Source organism: Alosa pseudoharengus, unplaced genomic scaffold (assembly GCF_046254945.1).
Source record: "Alosa pseudoharengus isolate Yale_2024_CS ecotype anadromous, Long Island Sound unplaced genomic scaffold, YU_APseudo_1.1 YU_APseudo_1.1_scf_9, whole genome shotgun sequence".
Classification (NCBI taxonomy): domain Eukaryota; kingdom Metazoa; phylum Chordata; class Actinopteri; order Clupeiformes; family Clupeidae; genus Alosa; species Alosa pseudoharengus.
The window spans coordinates 4,079,996-4,092,035 of NW_027468881.1; the positions used below are offsets into that span (position 1 = coordinate 4,079,996).

Consider the following 12,040-nt stretch of genomic DNA (forward strand, 5'->3'; position numbering starts at 1 on the left):
AGTGTCAGCACCAGGCCTAGAGCAGTCTCTGGGCTTTTCTCAATCCAAAGTACGCTAAAGAACGGTCTCTCGTTCTTGAAAGTTCGAACTTGAAAAGTTAAGATCGTGAGTCCAGACTCTGGAGAACGCGAGGACACAGGACGCTCAATTTGCAGTTTGAGACAGCAGCGTTCTTGCCAACGGCAGCTTCTCTCGGAACAGCTCGGGAGTCTAGTAATCTATTCAGGGTACCCGCGGAGTCTTAAAAGTATTAAAAAGTATTACATTTCATTTTCCTAAATTAAGGCCTTAAAAAGTATTGAATTTCACCTCAAAGTCTGGAATTTTTTATTTTTCAAATGATCAGTAGATTTAGTCTAATATCCTCACGTAGCGTAAATCACAAGGATTAAAGTTCTCCGTCGTACGACGGATTTCCGTCAATTTGATTTTAGAAATGTCATATTTGAGATCGATGCAGATCCGGTGAGAAAAAAAAGGAGGGGGGGGGGTCTATCACCTTTTTCTTTTCCTTTTTTTTAAGGCAACTACAAATATTAGGTCCGATGAATGAATGTGTGTGATGGTAAATGTTTAAAGACCTAATAGTGTTCAACTTTCTGTGTCTCAATCAGAGATCGCTCAAGAAGATCAGCCATGAGTTTCGCTTTGTTTATGTTGTAGCTACACGCTTGTCTCATTGGCCTGGGGCGGTTGCTTAAAAAAAAAAAACACATCTGGAGGACGGTCTAAAAGTTGGATTACAGTGACACAATCGAGACAGCTGATGAGGTTGCCCAATCCGTTTAACTTTTTTGGATATGCTTTTGTGAGCTCTATGTGCGAATTCGGAGGCTGTGTTCTTTCCATGCATCAATGTAGACAATTTCTTACTATCGCGAACTCTTGTCAGGGGAGGTCATTCATTTTGGGTGTCACCTATGACTTGAACAGATAGCCTGCTATGCCACCCGATGTACTATTATTGTTACAGTTTTTAATCAATGCAACTAACATTATGTGTAAAGCGACGCAATATAAACCGTAGCCTATATGCCTCCCGTCTGTTATGATGTACAACAATGTTTTTCACAATTTCCGACGGAAGGTTTTGACTGAGCGTGTTCGCGACATTATTATTTTATGTTAAGTAAGGGGGTCAGTCGTGTTTATGACGTACAGACAGCCTTGTAGCCTATTTTGCTTAGGCCTCACTTTTAACGACAGTAGGTTGTGAGCGTATGTTGACAAAAAATAACCATGCAATTAAAATAGTCAACTTAAAACTTTGCTATTATTAATGTATAGCACAAAACCATAACCAGTAGGCCTACCAGAACCTTGCATATTAGCGTCATGATTTGTGTACGTTTATCTATGGCTGACCGTTTTTGCGCTAAGTAGGCTATGTTCTTTCATAGCGCAACACGACCTGTCCCTCACCATATCGCAACCTCTTGTCAATGTAGCGCCCCTTTGCTATGCTGGCAATTAATAGGGGTAGCTATCCTGAATTCTTTTAAAGTATTAAATAAACTAAAATGTTTAACTTTAATTGTCTGTCTTGTTTGTATTTATTTACTTTTGGGTTTTAACGAATCATAAACAATGTTAATCTAAGTGATTAAGCATCCATTCACCTTTAAATTAAATATATCCCCTTAGCTTAATAATCACACACTTATATGCAAAAATAACTATTTACTATATTTACACATTAATATACATGACACACATTCAACAGTGAATTGCTTCAACCTAAAGTTCAGTTTCACCTTTCTCAAATGTAAACTGTTCCAATCAAATAATCACATTCACATGCAATTTGTACCTTTTAACTCAAATATTCTATACTATGGCCAATATAAAACCTAAGCCGGCAATACCCTTTAAATGCATAAACCAAACTTAAATGTTCACCGTTGCAGGCCTGATAGTCGCTCGGGTGCGTTGTAGCCTACAAACACAAAATGGCTGCTTCACCACGAGTGGCTAAATAAAAAGTGGTACCTCAGAGATTAAGCAGTGGGTCACGCATGCAGGGCGTGCGCAGGAGAATAGCGAGGATCTTTCGCAGCAGTTGTCATCCACGACATCAACTGGTTCCGAAGTGAGGTCTTTGAAGCTCCAGGTTCTTCTTGACTTGGTATTACAGTGCTATTACAGTTGGCAGTCCGCAAACTCGTTAGCTCAGTCCAAGCACAAACACTAGCCTCCACAGCTAACTCACTTGGAAATTTAACTACGTTCTGTTAACTGTCAAAACTTCTATCCGAAGTTTCACAACACAACGCGTTTACTCTTTCCACAGTTCAGTCACTTCCTGTGATCTAGTCGACCACTTAAGCTAACTATAAACTGTTGGTTACTGCAAAAACACTATCCGTGTGTTCACTGTCCATCCATTTGCGTGTTCTCTCGTCCTCGTGTCGTTCGTTTCTCCCCCACATACTTCCTGATAACCCTTGACCTCTAGCTAACTCTCATTGGCTCAAATAATACAAATGTAACATAAAATACACGTTTCCAGTATTTCTCTGTTAGATACAAAACATAATATCCTAACAACATTTCTTTAGCTATGAAATTAGAAACAAACATTACATTTATCTTATTAACCAATGCATAACCATGAAATTCCATACATATCACAATATATACCTTAAACTCTTGTGATATTCTTCAAAATGTATTTAACCTTTTTAAATCTTATTTATTCTATTTATTAGACCTAACTTATTCTATTTATGAATCTCTAAACTTAAATTATTATCTAATTTCCCATAGGGCTACATCCTCCCCCTTCTAAACTGTCTGCATGTCCTCATGAGACACACTATAACATAGTTTAATATCTTTCCTTGACTAACTTTGAACTTTGTCTTAACATCCCAGTTTAATAATTATGCCCTTATGCACAATAGTAATTGGCTGATCTCTAGCCTTTCCTGGTTCATCATAGGTAAGACGAATTACAGGTTTCACTTGTCTCTTAGAACTACTTCTTGGTCTAAGATCCCTATCTATCATTGGTGTAGACCTAGGCTTAGCTTTAGGAGTACTAATAGGTGTTCTATACTCTTCTAGTTCTGGCTCAGAGTCAGAGTTGTCAGAGTCAGTGGTATGAGCACTCTATTATCTTCTAACTGACACTCCTCACATTCGTCATCAGGAGCATGGTTTCGATGTTCCTTATGTTCTGACACTTCATCCCGTTCCTCATGGTAAGAGACTTCATCCTCGCCATGGATAGAGACTCCCTGATCCTCTTCGCTTTGTTCATGGACAGATGGCTCATGTTCCTCTTCCTGCGAACCAGCAACATCCGGCTCCTCATAGGTCCTTCTAGGTAAGAGCTTATGCAGGTATTCTCCATATGATCGCTGAGTTCTTCCATATTCTAAGTCCATGTCTGAAGATGAATCAGTGTCTCCATCTTGCACTTCAGGTGGTCTTTCAACGTTTCGTTGGTGTCTGTTCTTCCTTTGAAGACGTGTCTTCGGTCTCAATGGTGATTCTCCATGATCTTTGATCTCAGGCATTCTCATGGACTGACTTACAGGTAAGAGATGATCTCGGTGCATCGTTTTCACGCCACCTTTTCCATCCTCAGGTTTCACCTGATAAACTGGCAAATTGGGCAGTTTTCCAACCACGACATATGGTACAGAGCTCCAGCGGCCTTCGAGTTTGTGTTTGCCTTTCAGCCCCAGGTTTCTGAGCAGCACTCTGTCGCCAATGTCAACAGTCTGGAAACGCACCTTCTGGTCGTATGCTCTTTTATTTCTTTGATGTGCCTTATCTGCTGCGTTGCGGGCTAGTTGGTAGGCTTTCTGAAGATCTCCCTTCAGTTTCTCCACATACCGGGTATGGTGTCTGTCTCCGGTTCCATCAGGTGAGGTTCCAAAGCAAAGATCTACTGGCAGCCTAGCTTCTCTGCCAAACATCAGCAGATATGGTGAGTATCCAGTTGAGTCACATTTTGTACTGTTGTAGGCATGAACAACGTATGGAACATGTTGACTCCATGAATGTTTCTTTTCATGCCCCAAGGTCGCTAACATTGAGAGTAGAGTGCGGTTGAATCTTTCAGGTTGAGGGTCCCCTTGTGGATGATACGGTGTGGTTCGGGATTTCCGTACCCCCAGGATCATCAAGAGCTCTCGAATCAACCGACTCTCAAAATCTCTCCCTTGGTCTGAATGTATTCTGCTTGGCAGACCATAATGCACAAAATACTTTTCCACAAGAACTTTGGCCACTGTGAGGGCTTTTTGGTTCCTCGTGGGAAACGCCTGTGCGTACCGTGTGAAATGATCTGTCACAACTAATACATTGCTAATTCCTCTTGAATCAGGTTCCATGGAGAGAAAATCAATGCAAACCAAGTCCATAGGACCACGGCTTACAATCTGGTGCAGGGGTGCAGCCTTCTTGCAAGGGGTTTTACGCATGACACATTCTCCACAGTCCTTGACATATTGTTCAACGTCCATCGCCATCTTGGGCCAATAGAACCTACTTCGTAGCAAGTCTGTGATCCTCTCTACTCCAAGATGACCCATGTCATTATATAATGACTTCAGGACAGCCCCTCGGAACTCAGCAGGCAGCACGAGCTGGGTTACCTGTTCTCCAGAGGGTTTCTTGCTCGTCCTATAGAGTAGTCCATCTTTCAGCAACAGACGGTCTCTCTCACGCTTGAACAGCATCATCTCAGGCTTTGTCTCTTTGTCACTCGGCCACTTCCCTTGCTGCATGGCTTCCATCACTCTCCTAATGATGTTATCCATCTGCTGAGCTTCCTTCAAATCAGCTTTGGACATTTGTCGCAAGGAAAGCAAGTCAAGGTGAGTAGGGCAAGCGAACACATCAGGAATGCACTCTGGGGAAACTCCCAGTTGATCAACATATCTGGATGGTGTACTAGACGACACAGAAGTGTAGATCCTCTGACAGATGGATTTCACCCCACTCTGAGGTATCTCTTCCCACTTTTCTCTCTTTACCTCATCAGCCATATTCCTGGACAGCAAGTCGGCATCAATGTTGTTCTTGCCGGGCCGGTACTGGATGTTAAAGTCATATGTCGCTAAGGCAGCCAGCCAGCGATGCCCTGTGGCGTTGAGCTTAGCTGTCATAGGTATAGGTCATTGGATTATTATCCGTTCGGACTGTGAATCTAGCTCCATAGAGGTAATCGTGGAATTTATCCACGACCGCCCACTTAAGTGCTAAAAATTCAAGCTGGTGAACTGGATAGCGCTGTTCAGTAGCACTCACTCTTCGGCTGGCGAAAGCCACTGGCCTGAGTCCTTCTGGGTGTTCTTGATACAATACAGCACCAAGCCCTTTGAAGCTGGCGTCTGTATGCAAGATGTAAGGTTTGTTGCTGTCTGCAAACGCAAGGACTGGTGCGTTAGTGAGGCACTGAATAATGTGGTGGAAGGCATCGGTGCATGTCTGATCCCACCGGTCTCCAAATGGTTCTGACTCTTTCAGGTAGGTTGTTGTCTTCTCTTTAAGCTGCTTCTTGCCTCTCTGTGTTGGTGCATACCCTTTGGTGAGCTCTGTGAGGGGTCTGACAATGGCGGAGTAATTTGCTACAAAACGACGATAATATCCGCAGAACCCCAAAAAAGACTTCAAAGATTTCAGATCTGTGGGCCGAGGCCAGTTAGTGACGGCCTCTACCTTGTCGGGATCTGTGGCGATGCCGTTTGCAGATATTATGTGCCCCACATAATTCACTTTGGGTTGGCAAAACTGGCACTTGTCAAGAGACAGCTTTAGTCCTACCTCTTCTAGTCGGTCTAGCACTTTGAGGAGCCTCTCTTCGTGTTCTTGTAAGGACTTCCCAAAGACTATCAGGTCATCCAGGTAAACCAATACCTGGAGAAGGTTCATGTCCCCTACGGCTCTTTCCATCAATCGTTGGAATGTCGCAGGCGCTCCAGTGATTCCCTGCGGCATTCTTTCGAATTGATAAAACCCTAGCGGGCAGATGAAGGCTGTTTTTTCCTTATCAGCTTCTGACATAGCAATCTGATAGTATCCTGACCTAAGTCTAATACTGAAAACCACCTACTCCCTGTCAAGCAGTCTAGTGCATCGTCAATGCGGGGAGTGGTATATTGGTCAGGCACTGTACGACTATTTAGTGTTCTGTAGTCTATGCACATTCTAACACTGCCATTCTTTTTCCTAGCTACAACTATCGGAGAAGCGTATGGGCTACGAGACTCTTTGATAATGCCAGCTTTCAGAAGATCTTGCAAGTGTCTGCGTACATCTTCAATGTCGGCAGGAGCTAATCTCCGCGACCGTTCTCTAAAAGGTCTTGTGTCTGACAGCCGGATATGATGCTCGACCCCTCTCGCCAGTCCCACATCCCATTCATGTACGGAAAATACATTGTCTCTTTCTGACAGTTTTTTCCGGAGTCTTGATCTCCAATGTTCTGGGATGGGTGAGTCGCCAAAATTGATGAGGTGAGGGTCAAAGTCTGTTGGCGTCACCCCAGTCTTTGTCTCAATCTTGGGCAGCAAGGCAGGCATCACAGGATCAGCAGAACACAAATTACCCATAACTGTTCCAACGGGGAGGACTGCATCTCGTACTGACTCATTCCGTACCAGCACAGGAAAATTATTTCACATCTACCTCCGAACTAGAAACTACCATGGGCTGCAGTAAGACACCAGCTGGAAGTGGGACTGTAGGCGAAGCATCCACCATCAGCACCCCTTTGTCCAATGGCTTCTCTAACTTCACGCAACAGACAGCACGACAATCACCAGCAGCAGGTAAGGTCAGTGCGCCAGAGCCCATCCACTTCACACATCCTACGTCCTCCTCTTCTTCACAGGTCACCGGAACCACACTAGGGACTGGTTCATCAGCTCTGATACCCAAAGTCTGAGCTATATCTACCCCTGCAGTCTCTCTACAGAGTTTAGCCAACCGTTTGAAAAGACTGGCATTGGTGCCCAGGATAACAGGAATCTGGTCTGGGGTTCTGGGGCCCGGACAGATCAATGCTAACACTGAGATAGATTCTTTGGAACCAGTGACACTTTCAGGAAACTCTACGTCAACAACGACATAACCCAGGTAAGGATAGCTAGTCTCGCTCAATCCCCATATAGCCAGGCCTGAAACAGGACGGATCGGTACATCTGGCAAATGCTGCTTGTACCATGTCTCAAAAATTATTGTTACTTGTGAGCCACTGTCTAGCACAGCATCACACTTCTGGCCATTCACTCTCAAATGCACAACAGACGGTGGACCTATAAGCCCTTTAGGAATCTCTCTGGCTACAGCTGAAGTCACTTCACTTTTCTTGACGGAACAGACAGTGTCAGGACTCCTTTCTCCATGGCTCGGCGGCTGTCCCTCTTTGGCTCTCTTGAGAGAGTGAATGAGCTTTTGAATGACTTTGCTCTGGTTCTCTGCATTCTGACACTTGGTGGCAAAGTGCCCGTTTTCACCACACCTGTAGCAGATGCTTTCACCTGAGTCTCTGGCAGGCTTGTATGACTTTTGGCTGTTATGAGCAGGTCTGGACGGTTCCACTCTCAATGCATTGGCAGGTGCACCTGAGACCTTGGCCCCTTTGGATGACATTTTCTTCTGTAACCTTTGGACTTGTTTTCTCAATGCTACAACCTCTGCATTTTCACAGCTTTCAGCCACAGGGCCCTGGACAACTGGAACTAAGCTTAACTCTAGCAGCTGCATATTCCTCTTCAGCTCGGATCTCGGCTAGCAGCTCTAAAAACTTTGGAGGATTCTGCTTTCTCTCCCTTAGTTTAAGCTGAACTAGCATCAGGTCTGAATGTATGGCTCCCTGGAGTAGCTGCTCTACTCGGGCTGCATCCACACGACTGGCAGGAATACCACCTTTACTCACTACCTTGGTAAGGGACTGTTCTAGTCGCCTCAGGAAAGTAGACAGTTTCTCACTTTTTCCTTCCTGCAATAGCCTAAACTCAAAGTAGAGGTCTTCACCTGACTCTGCCGTGCCGAACGCGCTCTCAATCGCATCCAAGCATTCAGAAGGGGCAACGTCAGCCTCAGCTGTCCGCACTGCTTTCACTACAGCTAGAGCAGGTCCTCTAAGACACTCCATAATACGTCTACGCTTTTCTTTGGCAGAACAGTCGCTTTCTTCTACCATCAAACGAGCCTGTTCGAGCCAGTGCTCAAACGCTTCTTCCCCTGCGGGGGTGGGTAATGTGCCAGAAAACATCCGCAGGCGGCGATAACTAGTGTTTTCCCCTCTAGGCTTCTCCATCTTAGACAACACGTCGCCAACAGCACGAATGATGGACTCAGCAGAGCCACTGGGTTTCGCCGCATCAAGCAGAACTTTCAATGGGGTCAGTGTGTCTCCATTCGATACTGAACGTCCAGCAAAAATGATAGGCCAACGGTCTTCTGAAGTGGGGTGTTTAACTTCAGCCGGGACCTTGGTTGGGTCAATCTTCTCTTTACATTCACATAGCACTGTTAGGCAGTCCAACTTAGAATGAAATCGTCTGCCTCTCACTCGCACTCTTCCTAAGGCTTTCACAGTCTCCAGGGTTTCTTCTATTTGGGCCACTTCATAACCTTTGGTAACCAGTGCAAGCAACACATGGTCTTCGTCGAGTGACTCACCTTTACACCACTCTCTGAGCTCCATCACCAACTCTGAATGCACAGACTGAACCTCCATTGCCATTAGCTTTAGTAACTATTACTACTAAAGTTAGAAATTATTTGCTAAATTTCACCTATTTGTGCTTTAATCTTGCTATTAAGTACCCAAAAGACTAAATAAATCACTAACTTAACAAAATAATCCCAGCGGTGCCTCCATTTTTATGTAGCGCCCCTTTGCTATGCTGGCAATTAATAGGGGTAGCTATCCTGAATTCTTTTAAAGTATTAAATAAACTAAAATGTTTAACTTTAATTGTCTGTCTTGTTTGTATTTATTTACTTTTGGGTTTTAACGAATCATAAACAATGTTAATCTAAGTGATTAAGCATCCATTCACCTTTAAATTAAATATATCCCCTTAGCTTAATAATCACACACTTATATGCAAAAATAACTATTTACTATATTTACACATTAATATACATGACACACATTCAGCAGTGAATTGCTTCAACCTAAAGTTCAGTTTCACCTTTCTCAAATGTAAACTGTTCCAATCAAATAATCACATTCACATGCAATTTGTACCTTTTAACTCAAATATTCTATACTATGGCCAATATAAAACCTAAGCCGGCAATACCCTTTAAATGCATAAACCAAACTTAAATGTTCACCGTTGCAGGCCTGATAGTCGCTCGGGTGCGTTGTAGCCTACAAACACAAAATGGCTGCTTCACCACGAGTGGCTAAATAAAAAGTGGTACCTCAGAGATTAAGCAGTGGGTCACGCATGCAGGGCGTGCGCAGGAGAATAGCGAGGATCTTTCGCAGCAGTTGTCATCCACGACATCAACTGGTTCCGAAGTGAGGTCTTTGAAGCTCCAGGTTCTTCTTGACTTGGTATTACAGTGCTATTACAGTTGGCAGTCCGCAAACTCGTTAGCTCAGTCCAAGCACAAACACTAGCCTCCACAGCTAACTCACTTGGAAATTTAACTACGTTCTGTTAACTGTCAAAACTTCTATCCGAAGTTTCACAACACAACGCGTTTACTCTTTCCACAGTTCAGTCACTTCCTGTGATCTAGTCGACCACTTAAGCTAACTATAAACTGTTGGTTACTGCAAAAACACTATCCGTGTGTTCACTGTCCATCCATTTGCGTGTTCTCCCGTCCTCGTGTCGTTCATTTCTCCCCCACATACTTCCCGATAACCCTTGACCTCTAGCTAACTCTCATTGGCTCAAATAATACAAATGTAACATAAAATACACGTTTCCAGTATTTCTCTGTTAGATACAAAACATAATATCCTAACAACATTTCTTTAGCTATGAAATTAGAAACAAACATTACATTTATCTTATTAACCAATGCATAACCATGAAATTCCATACATATCACAATATATACCTTAAACTCTTGTGATATTCTTCTAAATGTATTTAACCTTTTTAAATCTTATTTATTCTATTTATTAGACCTAACTTATTCTATTTATGAATCTCTAAACTTAAATTATTATCTAATTTCCCATAGGGCTACATCAACCTTATACAATCTGTTGCTGAAAACAAAAGTGCCCTCTCCAGATTGTCGTTATCAGATGCGCAGACCTCCTGCATGAGCACACACAGTATTGCTGCTCATTGGGAAACTGAGTTGTCTGTAAAACTCAAAATTACCATGTTTTCATTAAATGCGGATGAGGCAACAAATGGAAATATGAACAGTATCTAGACTGTTCTGATTCATTACTTTGATGAGGAAATGTGAAGTCTTGCAAACTTGATTTTATAGATTTTACTTGGTGTTGAATTGCATATTAAGAAAGAAAATCTCCCCTTTAAATACTTTTGGCCTGAAGTAATTAAATAAGAGTTTAAGTTAAAGCCTTGCTACAATATTGCTGCAGTAGAAAAGAACAGCAATGGCTAATCAGCAATGGTCAGGGATGGTATTGAAATATTGTTTTGTTCATCAGGAAAACTCAATCTCAATCAAGAACACTCTCAATTCGCCTTATTCACATGGCGGCCATTGGCGGCTAAAACGAGGCTACAGGGTACACAAACCATAGGATTGTTATGTTCTATGCATTCACCTGTAGGTGGCATTAATTATATAGTAACTTAAGAGTACCCTGTAGCCTCGTTTTGGTGTTTATTTGGTGCTGTGTGCATGTTTTTGTACATTAAAAACCAATAGGTTGCGACTGCAAAAGGGGTGCTATCTCTATAGGTAGATATGAACAACGTATGACTTATGGCCTGAAAAAAGTTTTTTTTTTTTACTTTAATCCATGAAATCAACTAGGTTCTATTCCGTGTAAATTTGTCCATGAAGCAGGACATTCAGTCACGTTACTACCACGACAAATCTTTGCGTTGCCACTGCACTGCTGTCATGTTCATGTTGGCATGTTCAAACACTTGTAAATAGTAATTATTTGAGGTTTAATCTTACCTTTAATATTATTTATTCTATCCGAATGGGTGCGATGTAGGTATTAAATTTCATCTGAAGTGGTATTAAAAAGGTCTTAAAAAGTCTTAAATTTAGGTCTGACAATTCTGGGGGTACCCTGCTATTAATATCTATTGCTCTATTGGTCTACCCAGTATTTCTGACATTTACAATAAAATATATAATTCACCACCAGCTTGTTTAAGTTTGTTTCTCATTGATTTTTTTTAAATTAAATATTAATAAGAATATATTCACTTGCCGATGGCGGGAACAACGTTTGAAGTTCGCAGTTTAAGTGACAGTTATGATTAACGTTAGTTGTGAAGCCTGTAGCCTACCGTTTATAGCCTAAACATGGATCAGATTGTAGCAGCAATTATGATAGGTAGGCCATGTATCAATGCTGCCATTTCTCTTATGTGAGTGTCACGGCTGAGCTGACGTAATGCATTGTGGAATCTTCAATCCACCAAGTCACCACCCGATGCATCCTTGCTAAAACCAACGATTCGAGAACACTTCCGGGAATGTTATGCGTTCTTGAATAAATGCGAACTTGTGAATTGGAACAGTACTTCGGCGGTGATTGATGACGTTTCAGAACGATTTTCAAGTTCATGAGAACACAAGTATAGAAAAGAACGCATATTGAGAAAAGCCCTCTAAAAGCTGCTTTATGCTTTTGCGTTGACTCCACACAAAGACTACACCGTTGACTCAATGCCGACGTAAACCTTTTCAAGTTCTGCTCCGCCTGAGTCGGCGTCACTCACCACCGAAATGGTGTCAGAATGGCGAACCCCATAGACTGCCGTGCTGCAATATTAATCTTATTTGTTTGGCCCTTTCTTGCTTAGATTTTGTAAGCGTTATCAAGAAATAGACACAGTACATTCCAATGACCTAGTTATTGTAACCAGAAAATAAGTATGAGGTT

At 42.5% G+C, this 12,040-nt stretch overlaps 1 protein-coding gene across 1 annotated transcript; it reads right to left on the reverse strand.

Annotated features, from left to right (window-relative positions):
* Positions 1 to 7,669: 7,669 nt before the first annotated feature.
* LOC143114924 (paraneoplastic antigen Ma1 homolog) lies at positions 7,670 to 8,701 on the reverse strand. The gene has a single exon (XM_076276764.1). The coding sequence runs from the start codon at positions 8,699 to 8,701 to the stop codon at positions 7,670 to 7,672; it is 1,032 nt and encodes a 343-aa protein (XP_076132879.1).
* Between the last annotated feature and the right edge of the window lie 3,339 nt (positions 8,702 to 12,040).